This window comes from Mauremys mutica, chromosome 15, assembly GCF_020497125.1.
Source record: "Mauremys mutica isolate MM-2020 ecotype Southern chromosome 15, ASM2049712v1, whole genome shotgun sequence".
Taxonomy (NCBI): Eukaryota; Metazoa; Chordata; order Testudines; family Geoemydidae; genus Mauremys; species Mauremys mutica.
In genome coordinates, this window is record NC_059086.1 from 3615152 (window position 1) to 3633438 (window position 18287).

Sequence of the window (18287 nt, forward strand, 5' to 3'; positions counted from 1 at the left end):
AGCAGGGGGCTGGTTGCTGGGCACTGGTTGCCAGGCACTGGTCACTGGGATACAGCAGGGGGCTGGTTGCCAGGCACTGGTCACTGGGTGCAGCAGGCAGCAGCGGGGGGCTGGTTGCTGGGCGCTGGCAAGACGCAGGGCGGGAGGGGAGCTGGCGCTGACGGAGGGGGACGCTGTGCCTTTAAGAGCGGGGCTGTGTGGGCCCTGCCCCCTGCTTTGCATATTCATGAGGCCCGGGGGCCGCTCCCAGCCTGGGCGAGCGGCCGTGCGGGGCTGCAGGGACCGGCCCGCCACCGCCCCGCGGCTCCCTGCACCGGCCCCTGCTGCATCCCGGCCCCCAGCGCCCGGCAACCGGCTGCATCCCGGCGCCGGGTACCAGCCTGGCCCCGGCTGGGAGGCCCCCGCCCGGACTGGATTCCCGAGCTGGGGGCGGGGCGGGGCGGGGGGGGGGGGGAATTGCATTCGCCATCTGGACCTTTAACCCCAGGGAGCGTGGGGGAGGGGTCTGACACCCCCCCCTCCCCCGTCCCAGGGAGATTTGGCCCGATCCTGAGCGGGCCCCCTCCCCGGGGGCAGAGCTGGGACCGTGGGGGGGTGTCCAGAACCGGTACCCGAGCCCGCCCCCCCCCCCCGATGGACGGCTGGCGGCTGTTGCTCCTGCGCAGCGACCTTCCCCGCTCCTGAACGACCCCCCCCCCCGCCCCTTCCCGTGCCAGACGCTGCTTTGGGGTCAGTCAGAAGGGGCAGCCCCCCCCCCCGCCCTTCCTGTATCAGCACCGAGCTAAAACCCTGGCGTGGCTCAGGTCCCCTGGCTCTGGGGAGACGCAGCTCCCCCCCTCCCCCATTGCCTGACCCTCCCCCCCCCAGCACTGCTTCGAAACTCAGCCCCTCTGACCTCCAGTCCAGCCTGGATGTTTTACGACCCCCGCCCAGCCGGACGCTCCTGAAGGTCTATGGCTTGCTGGAACTAAAGCGTCAGGTAGGTGAGCGCCTCCCTCTGGCTGTGACTCGTCGGGGCTGCCATCCCTGGGTGGGGGCCGGGCTGATGGGATGTGCGGGGTGGGGGCAAGGCCAACTTGGGGAAACATCAGAAAGGGGCACGAGGAGTCAGCTGGGAGCTTGGCCTCTTGTCGTTAGCCGGCGGAACTCACCGCCACAGGGTTTTGACTGGCGCAAAGGTGGTGGGAAATGGCTGTGGATGAGAGCAGCATCGTCTGGGGAGGGGGAGCCACCCCCAGGCGTCAGGGCACGGCTTTTTTTGAGGCGGGCGGGCAGCATTGAGAGACTAGGACTGTGGGGACATTGGGAGTGGAGGGGGTGGGGAACTGTCCTGACACGGTTCCCCCTCCCCCATTGCTGCAAAATTCAACTAAAATCACAAGCCTGTCACCCCACCCTGGCGGCGCCACCCCCCAAGCTGAACTGGGGGAGCAGGGTGGCCTGATGGTGGGGGGAGGAAGGGCCAGTCTGGCTGCCCATCCCCCCCATCTGCCCATCTCCCCCGCATCCTGCTGGGGTCTCATTGACTTCATGATTTGTCCGTCCCCAGCAGAGATTTGAGGGTGTGTGTGTGTGTGTGTGGATGTAGTCTGGGCCCCTCCCATCACCCATAATTCCATGGGGTTGGGGGGGCATCCCACAGAGCACATGTGGGTCATGCCTGATTTGCCCCACTGCCCTGAGGGGGGTGGGGCAGAGGATCTATCCTGGGAGCGGGAGGGGGGCGTTGCATTGGGACTCACTGATGCTTCCTCCCCTCTGGTGGGGGGCTGGGGGTGGGGCACAGGCCAGTGGTTAAATCCCACCACTGCACAGCCAGCTACGAATCCCATGCACGGGGGGCGGGGTGTGTCTATGACCAGGGGTCGTGCTCCGAATGCCCCCCCAGCATGGGGGGTGGGTGAAGTGTGTGGGGACAGGGCGGCTGGAAGGGGCTGTCAGAGGTGTGTGTGTGGGGGGGTAGAGGGCATGTGGGAGGGAGGCTGTCAGGGCAGGGGGTGCTAGAGGGCATGAGGGGGTGACAGTGGGCACGTGGGGGGCAGTAGATGGTGTGTTGGGGGAGGGGCAGAGGGGTGTGTCAGGGAGTTTATAGGGCATGTGTTGGGGGCATATGGGTGTCGGGGCATTGGCGGGTGTGGGGACCTGAGGGTGTTTGGGGGTGGGGCATGTTGGGGCAAGGGGCGGGGTCAGGCCTGCCTTGCCCCAGGTCCCTGGTGGAGCAGGCGGGATGGGAGAGCTACCTGAGTGGAGATGCAGCCGGGAGCCCCCCACACCCAGCTGGGCCCTGGGAGCTGGGCCAGACCCGGGAGGCACCATTGGGGGCTGCGGTGGCTTCAGGCTGTCGTTCACGGTTCTGATCTGGCGGGACCCAGCTTTCGGGGCTGGTTCCGGTGGGGTTTGGGTTGCCCCGAACAGCCAAGACTCCCAGCATCCTGGGCCAAAAGCACAAGGTATCCCCCAGAACCGGAACATCAGTCTGGGTCCGAGTCCGCCCCACAGCTGGACTGATGAGGGGCCAGCTGGGATCTCGGGACAGGAACCCAACCCAGATTGCAAGGGGGTCAGATATGAGGTTAGAGGAGCTCCCGGGAGTCAGGGTGCCCAAGGCCAGGATAGCAGGTGGCTGCGGGCCAGAATTGAGGGGCATTGGTAGAGCTGTGGGGCAGAGCCCAGGGCTGGGATACCTGGAGGCCGCGGGTCGGGATTGAGGGACATCGGTGTGAACAAAGAAGTATCACTGAGATGCAAGAGCAGGGAAGGGGTGTCAGGACTCCTGGGTTCTGTTCCCAGCCCCGGACAGATGTGCCATGGCCTGGGAATTAGGACTCCTGGGTTTCTGGCTGGGACACTGGGTGATGCCTCAGTTTTCCCATCTGTGAAATGGGGTGTGAGATACAGCTCCTCCCCTCCCCCTGCTGTGAAGGGCTCAGCCAGCCGCACCGGTGTCCCGCACACGCCTACAGTGCTGGGTGAGATCCCTGGCAGACCCTGCCGCCACCTTCCCCTATGTGGGCGGCGGGGCTGCATCAGGAGGCTAATCAGCTTGCTCAGCCCTGAGAGCCTTGGATTCCTGAATGAAACCCAGCGGGGGTGGGGGTGCTAGGGATCCAAACAAGCTGCAGGTTCCTGCAGGTGGGTGGGGGTGAAGTGGGGGACACAGGACAGACCAGAGGCAACAGACTGGCTCAGAGCCCAGGGCTCCCCTCAATCCTGACCCGCAGCCCCCTGCTAGCCCAGCCCTGGGCTCCCCCCACCCAGCTCTCCAGTCGTGTCCAGACTGACGCTGGCCGGGTTTAACTATCCTGGTCTGGTTACAGCAGCACCACTCATCCAGCGTGGCTGCGTTTAGAGGGGGTAAAGGTGCTTCTAGCAGTACGGCCGCTCCAGCGTGGGAAGGGGAATGGGCTCCCTTGAGCCGGATTGACCTGTGTCCACACTGGGGGATTAACGGCTCACGTCATCCAGCTTCCTTTCCCAAGCAGGAGCGCTAGACCCGTCTCCAGCGCTAGACAGAGCCGCGGGGGTCAGCCGGCCTCACGTGACCCCGAGCGATCGACGCTCCGGAGCCCGGCCTCCCCATAACCACGAGGCTGGGTTCAAAGAGAGCCCAGGAAAGGTTCGTTTCCTTTGCGTCTGAGCTGCCTCGGGGGCGAGTCAGCGCTTTTCTCTGCGGCCACGAGGGGGAGAACTGCGCTTTCTTTGAATCCCATGATTCCGGCAGCTGGGGCTTTGAGAAGAGACTGAAAAGCTGCAAGTGGCGCTGGTTGGCCGCCCTTTTGGCCCGAGCAAAGGAGTTAACCCCCCCCCCCCGAGCTCAACGCCCACATGGCTCCTTCGAATGAACTCCCGCGCTGACGCTTCCCCGCGCAGCGCCGCTCCGGAGCCGCTGTGAGACGGACTGTCCCTTGTTTGAACTTGTCAGAAACGCGGGTCCCTGTGCTGTTTAGCAAAGCCACATGCCTCCTAATTACATTGTTAATTTGTTAATTAGCAGGCGATGGCTCAAGGTTCTTTCTGTCCGCCCCCGGATTGCCAGACCCCCGCTTGGTGGTGGTCTTGAATGGAATGAAATTGCTTCAGAATTCAACCCCCCAAACTTTCAGGTTTTTCCTTCTGGAAATTTGTTTGTCTCCCGGACATGGGTGCAGGGGGTTTGTTATTGTAGGGTAGCTTGGGAGCTGTCGGGTTGCGGACATAGGTTTGTTAGAGTAGGGTCTCATGCGAAGGCTGGGCGGCATGGGTTTATTATGCCATGATTGTTATTGTAGGGTCGTGGTCAGGACCGGGCTGGTGTATTTTGATTTTTAAAACACAGGCCAGGCGGGGTAGATCCTGCTCTTCGCTGGGATAAGCCACAGTGGCTTCGGATTGACGCCGGAGGAGCCAGGCTCCGAATCTGGCCCATCCCAGGATGCACTTCCATGACCCCGACATTGAGTGAGGCTGGATGAGCTGCATGTGGTGGGGGGACGGGGGGAATGGCTGTGGCCTGTAGGGGAGGGGGTTGAGGAGAGGCACGTAGCCTGGTGCTGCCCCAGCTGCTCCTGCCTCTGCTGCCAGGCGGCCCCACTGCCCGGGTCACCCTGGGCCCCCCAGCTGCTGCCTCCCCCCCCAATCTGCATCAGGGCTGACTTGTCCCGGCTCTGCCAAGTCCTTGGTGCATCGGGGCAGGGGAGGGCTTTGGGCAGCTGCTTCCGGACCCCAGTCGCCTTCCTCACTTTGTTCCTGGGGGCTGCTGGGAGGGGCCTGTGTGTGTGTGTGTGCCCCGGGGGCTGCTGGGAAAGGTGGGAGGGGGGGTGTACCCTGGGGGCTGCTGGGAAGGGTCTGGGTGTGGGTGTGTGCCCTGGGGGCTTCTGGGAAAGGTGGGGGGGGAGGGCACAGGGGGAAGCATGTGTGCCCCTGGGCCTAAAGGGAAGGATCTGTGGATAAAGGGTTACTTGGCCCATTTTATAGGGTAGGAAACTGAGGCACAGAAAGGGCAGGTTAGTAGCTCAAAGCCACACTGAGAGTCAGTTCTAAAATGGGACATGGAACCCAGGAGTCCTGGCTCCCAGCTCTAACCATTAGCCCCTACTCCCCTCCCAGAGCCAGGGATAGAACCCAGGAGTCCTGGCTCCCAGCTCTCACCACTAGTCCCCACTCCCTTCCCAGAGCCAGGGATAGAACCCAGGAGTCCTGGCTCCCAGCCCCCCTGCTCTCCCCTCCAGGAGTTAGGAGTAGCGCAGGGCGCCCCCTGCTGGTGAAGGAGGATGCAGTCACGGTAAGAAAGGCTCCGCTGACACCTGGCCCGTCTCTCTCCCTGCAGCCGGGCCCCCTGACGGCGCCATGGAGCGCCTGCTGCTCTACGCCCTGGCCCTCTGCCTGGGCCCCTCCCGCGCCCAGCTGTGCCCCCCCCGCTGCACGTGCCAGAACCTGTCCCCCTCGCTGGCCGTGCTGTGCGCCCGCGCCGGGCTGCTCTTCGTGCCGGGGCTCCTCGACCGGCGCACGGCCGAGCTGCGGCTGACGGACAACTTCATCGCGGCCGTGCGGCGCCGGGACTTCGCCAACATGACGCGGCTGGTGCACCTGACCCTCTCCCGCAACGCCATCCGCCAGCTGGTGCCCTTCGCCTTCGCCGACCTGCGCGGCCTGCGGGCCCTCCACCTGGACGGCAACCGCCTGCCGGCCATCGGGGCCCAGCAGCTCCGAGGCCTGCCCAACCTGCGCCACCTCATCCTGGGCAACAACCAGCTGCAGGCCGTGGCGCCCGGCGCCTTCGACGACTTCGCCGGCACCCTGGAGGACCTGGACCTGTCCTACAACAACCTGGCCCGGCTGCCCTGGGAGACCGTCCGTCGCCTTAGCAACGTCAACTCCCTCAGCCTGGACCACAACCTCATCGCCCACGTGCCCCAAGGCGTCTTCGCCGACCTGCACAAGCTGGCCCGGCTGGACATGACCTCCAACCGGCTGAAGAAGATCCCCCCGGACCCGCTGTTCCTCCGCCTGCCCGTCTACGCCAAGTCGAAGGGCTCGCCCCTCTCCTCCCTGGTGCTCAGCTTCGGGGGGAACCCCTTGCACTGCAACTGCGAGCTGCTGTGGCTCCGGCGCCTGGCGCGCGAGGACGACCTGGAGACCTGCGCCTCGCCGCCCGAGCACCTGGGCAAGTCCTTCTGGAGCGTCCCCGAGGAGGAGTTTGTCTGCCAGCTGCCCGTCATCACCCACCACACGGGCCGGCTGGCGGTGACGGAGGGCCAGGCGGCCACCTTGCGCTGCCGCGGAGCGGGCGACCCCGAGCCGGCGGTGCACTGGCTCTCTCCGGAGGGGAAGCTGGTGGCCAACGGCTCCCGGACGCTGGCCTACGAGAACGGCAGCCTGGAGATCCTGGTGGCCGCCGTCCAGGATGCCGGCGCCTTCACCTGCGTGGCTTCCAACGCCGCCGGCGAGGCCTCCGCCTCCGTGGAGCTGCAGGTCAGCCCCTTGCCCCAGCTCGCCGACGGCACCCGCCCCCCGGCGCCCGGGCCCTCCGATATCCTCACCTCGGCCAAGGCGGGCGCCGATGGGAGCGCCGCCCCGCGGGACCGGGGGGTCCTGGCCTCTGAGCTCTCGGCGTCCTCTGCCCTCATTCGCTGGGTCCCGCCGCGGCCCGGGCCCGGCGTCCGCATGTACCAGATCCAGTACAACAGCTCCTCTGACGAGACCCTGGTGTACAGGTGAGCCCGTGCCGCTGGGCGGGGGGTGCCGGGCTCGGAGGGGGTGGGGGGGGTCTGAGTGGTTCTGGCCTGGGTCGGCCAATTTGTCTCACCTGGGTGGCTCTGGAGGTTTTTGGGGATTGGATTCCATCTCAGTGGCTCTTGGTCGAGGGGAGGTCTGTGCTAGCCAACATGGAGGAGGGTAGCAGGGTGGCCATGGGGCGGGGGGGTGGGGGGCTGGAGGAGGGTAGCAGGGTGGCCATGGGGCAGGGGGGGGCTGGAGGAGGGTAGCAGGGTGGCCGTGGGGCGGGGGGGGGTGCTGGAGGAGGGTAGCAGGGTGGCCGTGGGGTGTGGGGGGGTGCTGGAGGAGGGTAGCAGGGTGACCGTGGGGCGGGTGCGGGTGCTGGAGGAGGGTAGCAGGGTGGCTGTAGGGTGGTGGGGGTGCTGGAGGAGGGTAGCAGGGGGCCGTGGGATGGGAGTAGTGGTGGATAGATGGGCTGGGGGCTGGAAGAGGGTAGCAGGGTGGCCGTGGGGCGGGGTGTGTGCTGGAGGAGGGTAGCAAGGGGGCTGTGGGGCAGGGGGGGCTGGAGGAGGGTAGCAAGGGGGCCGTGGGGCGGGGGGGGGGCTGGAGGAGGGTAGCAAGGTGGCCATGGGGCGGTGGTGGTGCTGGAGGAGGGTAGCAGGGGGCTGTGGGGTGGGAGTAGTGGTGGATGGGGGTAGCAGGGGGCTGTGGGGCAGGGGGGTGCTGGAGGAGGGTAGCAGGGTGGGGTGTGTGGGGGGTGCTGGAGGAGGGTAGCAGGGTGGCCGTGGGGCGAGGGGGGTGCTGGAGGAGGGTAGCAGGGGGCCGTGGGGCAGGGGGGGCTGGAGGAGGATAGCAAGGTGGCCATGGGGCGGTGGGGGTGCTGGAGGAGGGTAGCAGGGGGCCGTGGGGTGGGAGTAGTGGTGGATGGGGGTAGCTGGGTGGCCGTGGGGCAGGGGCGGTGGAGGAGGGTAGCAGGGGGCCGTGGGGTGGGAGTAGTGGTGGATGGGGGTAGCAGGGTGGCCGTGGGGCAGGGGGGCTGGAGGAGGGTAGCAGGGGGCCGTGGGGTGGGAGTAGTGGTGGATGGGGGTAGAAGGGTGGCTGTGGGGCGGTGGGGGTGCTGGAGGAGGGTAGCAGGGGGCCATGGGGTGGGAGTAGTGGTGGATGGGGGTAGCAGGGTGGCCGTGGGGCAGGGGGGCTGGAGGAGGGTAGCAGGGGGCCGTGGGGTGGGAGTAGTGGTGGATGGGGGTAGAAGGGTGGCTGTGGGGTGGTGGGGGTGCTGGAGGAGGGTAGCAGGGGGCCATGGGGTGGGAGTAGTGGTGGATGGGGGTAGCAGGGTGGCCGTGGGGCGGGGGGGGGGCTGGAGGAGGGTAGCAGGGGGCCGTGGGGTGGGAGTAGTGGTGGATGGGGGTAGAAGGGTGGCCGTGGGGCGGTGGGGGTGCTGGAGGAGGGTAGCAGGGGGCCATGGGGTGGGAGTAGTGGTGGATGGGGGTAGCTTGGTGGCCGTGGGGCGGGGGGGGGCTGGAGGAGGGTAGCAGGGGGCCGTGGGGTGGGAGTAGTGGTGGATGGGGGTAGAAGGGTGGCTGTGGGGCGGGGGGGTGCTGGAGGAGGGTAGCAGGGGGCCATGGGGTGGGAGTAGTGGTGGATGGGGGTAGCAGGGTGGCCGTGGGGCGGGGGGGGCTGGAGGAGGGTAGCAGGGGGCCGTGGGGTGGGAGTAGTGGTGGATGGGGGTAGAAGGGTGGCTGTGGGCGGGGGGGGGGGTGTGGAGGAGGGTAGCAGGGGGCCGTGGGGTGGAGTAGTGGTGGATGGGGGTAGGCCGTGGGGTGGGAGTAGTGGTGGATGGGGGTAGCTGGGTGGCCGTGGGGCGGAGGCGAGGTCGGGGAGGGGCAGACGCGTTTGTGTGGGGTGAAGCTGAGATGGGGCGGGATCCGCACCGCTCACCACTCCCCCTCCCGCCCCCTCAGGATGATCCCCCCGCCCAGCAGGGCCTTCCTGGTGAAGGACCTGGCGGCGGGGCGGGCCTACGACCTGTGCGTGCTGGCCGTCTACGACGACGGGGCGACGGCGCTGACGGCCACCCGCCCCCTGGGCTGCGTCCACTTCAGCACCCAGCCCGGCTCCCCGCAGTGCCGCTCCCTGCACGCCCACTTCCTGGGGGGCACCATGATCATCATCATCGGCGGGATCATCGTCGCTTCCGTCCTGCTCTTCATCATCATCCTCATGATCCGCTACAAGGCCCACGACAGGAACAAGCAGGCCGAGGTCAGCAACGTCTATTCCCAGACCAACGGCGGGCAGCCCCCGGCTTCCCGGGCGCAGGACGGGGCCGACGACAGAGTCCGGGAACAAAACGGGGTGGCCCTGAGGAAGGACTGCGAGAAGGGGCTGGCCACCCGTGGCCAAGAGGCGGGCGTGGGGGAGACACCCTCTCCCAGGAGGAGGAAGTGGTCAAGGACTAACCTAGATCTCCGCCGCAAGTGCCCGACGCCCGGCCAAGCCGAGGAACAAGGTAACGGGGCCTTTCGGGCGTGGTGAGGATCTGCCCGGAGGAGGCAGGGTTTCGTGTCACGTGTGGTGCAGGACACTCCATGCGTCTTCCGTGGATGGTCCTTGCAAGCATCATAGCTGGAGGAGAACCATATCGGAGACTCCAGCAAGGGCCACCACAAGGTCCCATCGAGCTCAGCCCCACAGGCGCCTAGCCAGGGGCATTTCCTATGGGTCCTTCTCCAGGGTTGGGGCCTCTCTGAGCGCCACTGACCCTTGCGGCCCTGGGCAGGGGCCGGGGGATGGAAGCTAAGCACAGGGGTTGGAAGGCAAGGATTGGAGACGTGTGTAAAGAGTTTAAAAAGGAAGGGGAACAGGCACCTGGATCCTATGGGGATGGACGGATGGAGACTGGGTAGACGGAGGGATAGATCCCTGCTGTCCATGGAGAGGTGGGTAGATGGAAAGGTAGAAGAGGGGCAGATAGGTGCATACTGCCGGTGGCTGCATGGGTGGATGGATCGAAAGATAATGCGCATGGACGGATAGTTTGGGCGGAAGGACAAATGGGTAGACATAATGCAGATGGGTGGATGGGTAACATGGACAGATGGCTGGATAGTGTGTGTAGGGGGGAGGATGGGTAATGCAGGCGGGTGGGTGGATGGACGGATGGGTAATGCAGGCGGGTGGGTGGATGGACGGATGGGTAATGCAGGCGGGTGGGTGGATGGACGGATGGGTAATGCAGGCGGGTGGGTGGATGGATGGACTGACGGATGGGTAATGCAGGCGGGTGGGTGGATGGATGGACTGACGGATGGGTAATGCAGGCGGGTGGGTGGTTGGATGGACTGACGGGTGGGTAATGCAGACGGGTGGGTGGTTGGATGGACTGATGGGTGGTTGGATGGCTGGATGGGTAATGCAGACAGGTGGGTGGATGGATGGACTGATGGGTGGGTAATGCAGGCGGGTGGGTGGTTGGATGGCTGGATGGGTAATGCAGACGGGTGGATGGCTGGATGGACTGAGGGTGGGTGGATGGTTGGATGGGTAATGCAGACGGGTGGGTGGCTAGATGGACTGACGGGTGGGTAATGCAGACGGGTGGGTGGCTGGATGGACTGACGGGTGGGTAATGCAGACGGGTGGGTGGCTGGATGGACTGACGGGTGGGTAATGCAGACGGGTGGGTGGCTGGATGGACTGACGGGTGGGTAATGCAGACGGGTGGGTGGCTGGATGGGTAATGCAGACGGGTGGGTGGCTGGATGGACTGACGGGTGGGTAATGCAGACGGGTGGGTGGCTGGATGGACGGATGGATGGTTGGATGGACTGACAGTGGGTAATGCAGACAGGTGGGTGGGTGGATGGCTGGATGGGTAATGCAGACGGGTGGGTGGTTGGATGGACTGACGGGTGGGTAATGCAGACGGGTGGATGGCTGGATGGGTAATGCAGACGGGTGGGTGGTTGGATGGACTGACGGGTGGGTGGATGGCTGGATGGGTAATGCAGACGGGTGGGTGGTTGGATGGACTGATGGGTGGGTGGATGGCTGGATGGGTAATGCAGACGGGTGGGTGGTTGGATGGACTGATGGGTGGGTGGATGGCTGGATGGGTAATGCAGACGGGTGGGTGGTTGGATGGACTGATGGGTGGGTGGATGGCTGGATGGGTAATGCAGACGGGTGGGTGGTTGGATGGACTGACGGGTGGGTAATGCAGACGGGTGGGTGGTTGGATGGACTGATGGGTGGGTGGATGGCTGGATGGGTAATGCAGACGGGTGGGTGGTTGGATGGACTGACGGGTGGGTAATGCAGACGGGTGGGTGGTTGGATGGACTGATGGGTGGGTGGATGGCTGGATGGGTAATGCAGACGGGTGGGTGGTTGGATGGACTGATGGGTGGGTGGATGGCTGGATGGGTAATGCAGACGGGTGGGTGGTTGGATGGACTGATGGGTGGGTGGATGGCTGGATGGGTAATGCAGACGGGTGGGTGGCTGGATGGACTGACGGGTGGGTAATGCAGACGGGTGGATGGCTGGATGGACAGACAGACTTGTTCCAAGCAGCCTGAGTAGAGCCCGTCCCGTCACCGCTCCAGCACCCAACCAACCCGCCTTGTTTGTCCCCTTTTTGGCAGCGCCCCCGGAGGCCGTGCCCCCCCCGGGTGAGAGGAGACAGGCCGGCGAATGGACCGATGTGAAGATCTGAGCATCTCACCCAGCAGGAGTGTGGCCGAGCCATCGGGGCACCCTCAGGTGTGGGTGTCCCTCATCCAGGGAGGTCGGGGCGGGGGTGCCGGGAGCTGCTGTGCCTAGCATCTCCACTGGGGGCACTGTCACTCTTTTATCTGCATAGGGTGATGTGGGGGAGCCGGGGGCGTCACACTGACCCTCTGCCTGCACCTAAGAGCTGAGCAATGGGTGCCAAGATTGCCCACGGTGACTCCGGATTGACCCCACCGAGCTGAGATCAGAACCCAGCCCTGCCCCATTGCAGGCAGGGGGTGACTCCGGATTGACCCCACCGAGCTGAGATCAGAACCCAGCCCTGCCCCATTGCAGGCAGGGGGTGACTCCGGATTGACCCCACCGAGCTGAGATCAGAACCCAGCCCTGCCCCATTGCAGGCAGGGGGTGACTCCGGATTGACCCCACCGATTTGAGATCAGAACCCAGCCCTGCCCCATTGCAGGCAGGGGGTGACTCCGGATTGACCCCACCGAGCTGAGATCAGAACCCAGCCCTGCCCCATTGCAGGCAGGGGGTGACTCCGGATTGACCCCACCGAGCTGAGATCAGAACCTGGCCCTGCCCCATTGCAGTCAGGGGGTGACTCCGGATTGACCCCTGGGGGTGGGGCTGAGATCAGAACCCGGCCCTGCCCCATTGCAGTCAGTGGTTTCAGACCCATAGGCTGAGGGGATCAGAGTGGCAGGATCTGCTGGGGCCACTGGGGCTCCGTTGTGCCCCTCCCCAGCCCCTGCCTGCCCCACATCCTGAGGGTCCATCTCTCCCCAGCCTCACTCTCTTTCTTCTTCTCTCTCCAGATCCCCATGGTCACCGGAACCAGTGGGGCCCCCCTCCCTGCCCCCTCAGGGTTCCCGTTTCACGCCCCCCACCCAGCAGCCGGACCATATGGGACCCAGACTGTGCCCCTTCCCCCCCTCCCCCCACGGAGCGGGGCCTGTGAGGGGGTGTGCCCAGACAGGCGGTGAGTGTGGGCCCTGGTCGGGGTGGGGCGGGGGAGGCATCTCTTGCAAATCAGTTCCCCTCCCTGTGGACCCCCGCTTTGACCCCGACCCCAGGGCCACAGCCCCACAGGGGTGGGGAGGAGATGGGGGGTGGCTGTTCCCTTGCAGAGCCTGACTGCCTCTCTGCCCCCGCCCCCCAGTGCTCAGCCCCCAGGCACTGATGCCATCTCTCTCTCTCTGTTTCAGGGCTTTTGCAGGACCCCGTTTCTCCACGGGATGGCGCCGCCCACCCCTGCCCTGGCTCAGGGGTTTGTCCCGGGCCCATGTGGCTGGCCCCATGCTGGGGGAGGGGGCGCCTCCTGCTACCCTCCCGCCGAACTCCTGCTCTTGCCTGCAGCCCCAGCAGCTGTTTTTCTATGACACCCCCCACCACACACACACACTCACAAGTTTTCAAACGGTGTCTAATTTTCTAATAAACTCGCCTGCTCTGAGTGGGCCCTGGCTGGGAGCTGTCACTGGACTGGGGAGATTACTGGTGGGGGGGGGGGGGGTCATAGTCTGGGGGTTGTTATAGCAGGGGTGGGGATGGACCGCTATACGGGGGGCATTGTGGGAGGATCAGTGTCAGGGGGGTACCGCAGTGAGGAGCTGGGGGTGGTCGCTGCATGGGGGGGTGAACTGGGGGGGGTGTCACTGCTCTGGAGAATCATTGCAGCAAAGGAGGGCAACGTGTCACCTCTGGGGAGGTGGCCCTAGTGATGAAAGCGGGGGTGGGGGCTGGGAGCCAGGACTCCTGGGTTCCCCTCCCCTTTCCCCCCTCCCATATGGAATTGTGGGGCCTTCTCCCTAACCAGCAGTAGTCTCCTCCCAGCCCGGCCGCCTATCTCCAGCCAAACCCAGGGAGCATCTTACCCCCCGCCCCCTTGCACAGCGCTGGGTTCAGGCTCTCGGCAAACTCAGGCAGCGTCGGTCCCGCCCAGGGCAGTTTGCTCTGTTTCGCAGCAATAGGCTCAGGCTCTCCCCGAGACAGGCAGGCGGGAGAGGCGCCACAGGGCCTGGGAGGAGGCCCTGGGCAGCACTTCCTCGCCCGCCTTAATTTGGAGCGAAACAAAATGATTCTAAACACGGCCAGGCCTGGCGGATTCGCTGCCGCGGCCCCACCGGGGAGGAGGGATGTCGATCTCGTCTGACGCTGCGGCTGAAGGGAGCCCAAGTGATGCCAGCTCAGGTCTGGGGTGGTTGGGGGTTGGGATTGAGGGGCACCGGCGAAGCTGGGGGTGGGGAGCCATGGGCTGGAGTTACAGGGGGCTGCAGATCGGGAGTGAGGGGCACCAGCAGAGCTGGGGGAGGGGAGTCCTGCCTGCCTAGCCCCCACCTCTAGGCATCAGATCATGTCCCCAGACCCATCTGGTTTGAATGTGGGTAAGTGGAGCAGGGCGGAGCCAGCCAGGTGGGTGCCCAGATGGGAGCCCTGGGCTCTGACGGCCAGAGGTCCCCTCACTCGGCTCCAGGGGCCGTGTGGTGCCAGGCACCAGGCTCACCTGGCAGGTTAGCTCCTCTCCTGTACCCAGTGATGGATGGACCTGGGATGCTTGTCTGAACAGGGGAGTGGGGGCTAGTGGTTAGAGTGGGGGGGAGCTGGCAATCAGGACTCCTGGGTTCTAGCCTGGGAGGGGAGTGGGGGCTAGTGGTTAGAGTGGGGGGGGAGCTGGCAGTCAGGACTCCTGGGTTCTGCCCTGGCTCTGGACAGGGAGTGGGGTCTAATGCTTATAGCCACTCACTCCAAATGGGGGGTGGGGGGGTTCCTTGACTGCTGGGGGCAGGGAACACGGGGGTGGTGAATTCAGAGGGATGCGGGGGGGCTAACGTGAGCACAGGGGAAAGAAGCTGACAGAACTGCGGTGGCAGGGCTGGGCAATTAGCCATTCCCTGGGTGGGGGCTGCTCTGCTCACAGCCCCCCACTGCGCTGTGCCTTCCGGCCACTCCCCTGCCCCGAAAGCTTTCAGATCTGAGGGCTGGTTGCGCTTGGCCCAGGAGGCCCTGAATAATTTAGGCTGCCGCCTTGTTAAGTGGCTTTTGCTTTGAAAAATGCATGTGGGATTGTGTGTTTGTCTGGGGGGGGCGTGCGGGGAGCAGACAGGCACGGGGAGGATGTCTACACGGCCAGCGAAGCTGTAAGCATGGCATGGGATTTCGCGCCGAGCCAGCGCCGATTCCTCCAGCTGAACCAAACAACGGCGTCGTTTCAGAACAAGGGTGAAGCTGAACCGGACTCAGCCCAGAAGCGGCACGTCCACACTGGCATCTGCACCACTTCGGCTACAAGCCCATCTGGCTCTGCTGCAGAAAAAGGGGGTGTTTGTGCCTTGGGACGGTTCCTCGCTGTATAATCCCCAGGAGATGAGGGCTGGGTAAGCAAGAGGTGGCGGAGTGAGGTGGATGGACTGGTAAAGGGACAGACTGATGGAGGGGTGGATGGATGGATGGATGGACAGATCAGTGGATGGATGGGCAGCTGGATGGCTGGATCAGTGAATAGATGAGTGGATGGATGGATACATGGATGGATGATAGACAGAGGGATGAGTGGTTAGACGGATGGATGAGTGGAAAGACGGATGGATGGATGGATAGATGGATGGGTTGTAGACAGATGGATAAGTGGATAGATGGATGGATGGTAGATGGATAAATGAGTAGATGGATGAATGGTGGACAGATGGATGAGTGGAAAGATGAATGGCTGGATGGTGGACAGAGACGGATGAGTGGATGGATGGATGGATTGTAGACAGATGGATAAGCGGATGGATGGATGGTAGACTGATGGATGAGTGGATAAATGGATTGATGGAAGACAGACGGATGGATGAGTGGAAAGACAAATGGATGGATGAGAGGATGGATGGTGGACAGAGATGGATGGATTGTAGATAGATGGATAAGTGGATAGATGGATGGACGGTGGACAGAGACGGATGAGTGGATGGATTGTAGACAGATGGATAAGCGGATGGATGGATGGTAGACTGATGGATGAGTGGATAAATGGATTGATGGAAGACAGATGAGTGGATGAGTGGGTGGGTGGATGGATGGATGGACAGAAGGAACTGGTTCCACTGTCATTCTCCCTGTGGCTGTTGCTCCATCTGGTCCCCATGTGATGACAGCCAGACACATCATCTATGCCAAAAATGGACCTGGCAGGGAGCCGTGCCCCCTCAGCTACCCACCCAGCCATGCCATGGCCTGAGACATACCCCCCATACCCCCTCCCCAGGGGTCAAAGGTACCTCTGGCACTAACTGGCACCGGCAGCCTCAGCCGTGAATGGGCAACCATTGGGTGATGGGGGATGAGGGCCCCTCTGCCCACAGGCACTAGTCTGGGGCTCATGGGGGTGAGGGTGGGGTGGCATCTCCATGCCCTGCGCTGAGTAATCCAGGGGGCAGCACCGTTATCCCTCTGAGGGATTGTACCCCGAGTGCAGCAGCCAAGCGGGATGGCTCTGCCTGTGGATGAGGATGGGGGGAGACAAAGCCTCCGGCAGCATCTGCTCATCCCGCCGCGGAGCGCGTTGGCCTCGTTAATAGCCAGTATTTAGGACAAGATTTCCATGGCAACCGGGCCTTAAATTTTCCCCGTTGCCTTTATGGTTTGTTTTTTTGCTGCTGTGACAACTAGCCTGGGGGGTTGGGGGTCTTGGCGGGCAGAGGAGGGAAACAGGGAGTCATGTCTCACCCCAAAGCCTGGGGCAGAGAAGCCAAAGTCACCCCAGGAGCCCCAGCGGTGTTAATGCCAGCGGTGAGCTGAGATCAAGGAGGCAAAAGCGGGGGGGGGGGAGAGGTGCAGGAGACTGGGAATCAGGACTCCTGGGTTCTATCCCTGGCTCTGGGAAGGGAGTGGGGTCTAGTAGCTTAGAACAGGGGTTGGCAGTGAGGGGAATCAGGACTCCTGAGACCCCAGCTCTGCTACCGTTGGGTGACCTTGGCCGCTCAATAATTCTGCCTCAGTTTCCCCTCCCACCTTTTGTGCAATTAAACTGGAAGCCCTTTGGGGCAGGGACTGTCTCTCACTGTGGGTGAGCAGCGCCTGGCACGATGGGGGAGCCCTGATCTCGGTCAGGCTGTGAGCAGCGCCTGGCACGACGGGGGGCCCTGATCTCGGTCAGGCTGTGAGCAGCGCCTGGCACGACGGGGGGCCCTGATCTCGGTCAGGCTGTGAGCAGCGCCTGGCACGACGGGGGGCCCTGATCTCGGTCAGGGTGTGAGCAGCGCCTGGCACGACCGGGGGCCCTGATCTCGGTCAGGCTGTGAGCAGCGCCTGGCATGACGGGGGGCCCTGATCTCGGTCAGGCTGTGAGCAGCGCCTGGCACGACCGGGGGCCCTGATCTCAGTTGGGGTCTGTGCAGTGCCTGGCATGACAGCCTTGGTGCTGAGGCCTTCATAAGCAGTTTCTCCCACCTCCTCAGGGGTGGAGGAGGGAATTTTGCATTTACTGATTGGGAAATAGCTCCGGGAGCAGTGGGGTGTAGTGGTTAAAGTGTGTGTTGGGTGGGGGAGGGACAGGTGTCAGGACTCCTGGGTTCCATTGCCAGTTCTGCTGCCCCCACCCCATGCCTCAGTTTCCCCACACTGCAGAGAAGGGGGAATCATGCCGCCGGCTCCCTGTAATGCTGGCAACTGTGTCAGGGGAAATCGGTTGATTGCAACCAATGGGCTGTTTGTGCCTGGCCAGGGGCTGAAGCATTTGGGCCATGTGGCTAGTCCTGCATGTCCCTTCTTCAACACCCCCCCCCCCCCCCACAAGCCACCGCTGCCCCTCGTATGACCTAGCCCCCTGCAGCCCCCCCGCCCAGGACTGGATATGGCCCCAGTGAGAAGGTCAGACGCTGGCAGACCATGGCTGGGAAGGGCTCTGTACCCAGCCCCCATCTCAATGACTTGTGCCCCCTGCCCCTTGGAGTAAATTTCATCAGCCTGGGCATCTCATGTAACAAGCTGCCGTGATCCTCCCCAGAGGCGGCTGCATCTCAGCGCTGGGTGAGGGATCCCTGTGTAAACAGCCCCTGCAACTTGCCCCAGAAGCAACCGCATGATCTCAGTGCTGGGCGTATAAACAGCTGCCATATGTGTGTTCTTCCCCTCCCCCCATTTATACCGGGATCCCATGTGCAGCACTGAGATGCAGCCACCTCTGGGGTGGCTCACCGGGGCTGTTTATACTGGGACCTCTCGCTCAGCACTGAGATGCAGCCATTTCTCAGGAGGAACAGGGGCTGTTTATACAGAGACCCCCCCGTCACCCAGCGCCGAGGTGCAGCTGGCTCTGGGGTGAGTCACAGACCCCTCTCATTGCCTCTCACATGCACACACTCATGAAAACTCTTCCCCCGCCCACAGACGCCCACGCGCTCCCCCTCTGCTGTGGCTGATTCATCCCCGCACATGTGGGGGAGCGCCCCCCACTTTTATGGTCTGCTGTTGCCATGGAGATGGAGTGGGGGAGGGGCCTTCAGCTGGTGTTAGCCTGGCAAAGGCCTATCTCAGCGGACTGAGATAGATGGGGGTGGGGGGAGGGAGTGGAGTAGGAAGGGGACGGGGGAGCATAGAGCTGGGGGGGCAGGGAATGGAGGCATATGGGGAGGCCCAGCCAGGTCGAAGGGGTCTGCCCTCCAAAGAGACCCCATAAGTGGAGGCAGGAGGCCTTGCTGTTTTCCCCTCCCCCAACTGCAGCTAGGACAGAGGGCTCCTGGCGCACTTGGAGGGTTAAAGCGGGGAGCTGGGAGCCAGGACTCCTGGGTTCTATCCCCGGCTCTGGGAGGGGAGTGGGGTCTAGTGGTTAAAGCCGGGGACCTGGGAGCCAGGACTCCTGGGTTCTATCCCTG

At 64.0% G+C, this 18287-nt stretch overlaps 1 protein-coding gene across 2 annotated transcripts; it reads left to right on the forward strand.

Annotated features, from left to right (window-relative positions):
• The first annotated feature begins 454 nt into the window (after positions 1 to 454).
• On the forward strand, positions 455 to 12887 carry LOC123350682 (leucine-rich repeat and fibronectin type III domain-containing protein 1-like protein). 2 transcript variants are annotated; one of them, XM_044989358.1, is made up of 6 exons: positions 455 to 983; positions 5306 to 6692; positions 8655 to 9202; positions 11340 to 11459; positions 12249 to 12412; positions 12639 to 12887. In XM_044989358.1, the coding sequence occupies exons 2-4, from the start codon at positions 5326 to 5328 to the stop codon at positions 11408 to 11410; spliced, it is 1986 nt and encodes a 661-aa protein (XP_044845293.1). In that variant the 5' UTR covers positions 455 to 983; positions 5306 to 5325; the 3' UTR covers positions 11411 to 11459; positions 12249 to 12412; positions 12639 to 12887. The 2 variants fall into 2 exon arrangements, with proteins under 2 accessions (XP_044845293.1, XP_044845292.1); XM_044989357.1 differs by having other exon boundaries at positions 455 to 979.
• The last annotated feature ends 5400 nt before the right edge of the window (positions 12888 to 18287 follow it).

What these genes read in the sequence shown, in the direction of transcription:
- LOC123350682 (XM_044989358.1), top strand. Translation starts at nt 5,326, where the DNA reads ATGGAGCGCCTGCTGCTCTACGCCCTGGCCCTCTGCCTGGGCCCCTCC. An exon ending in GACGAGACCCTGGTGTACAG is followed by an intron (nt 6,693 to 8,654) that starts GTGAGCCCGTGC and finishes CCGCCCCCTCAG; the next exon opens with GATGATCCCCCCGCCCAGCA. An exon ending in CGGCCAAGCCGAGGAACAAG is followed by an intron (nt 9,203 to 11,339) that starts GTAACGGGGCCT and finishes CCTTTTTGGCAG; the next exon opens with CGCCCCCGGAGGCCGTGCCC.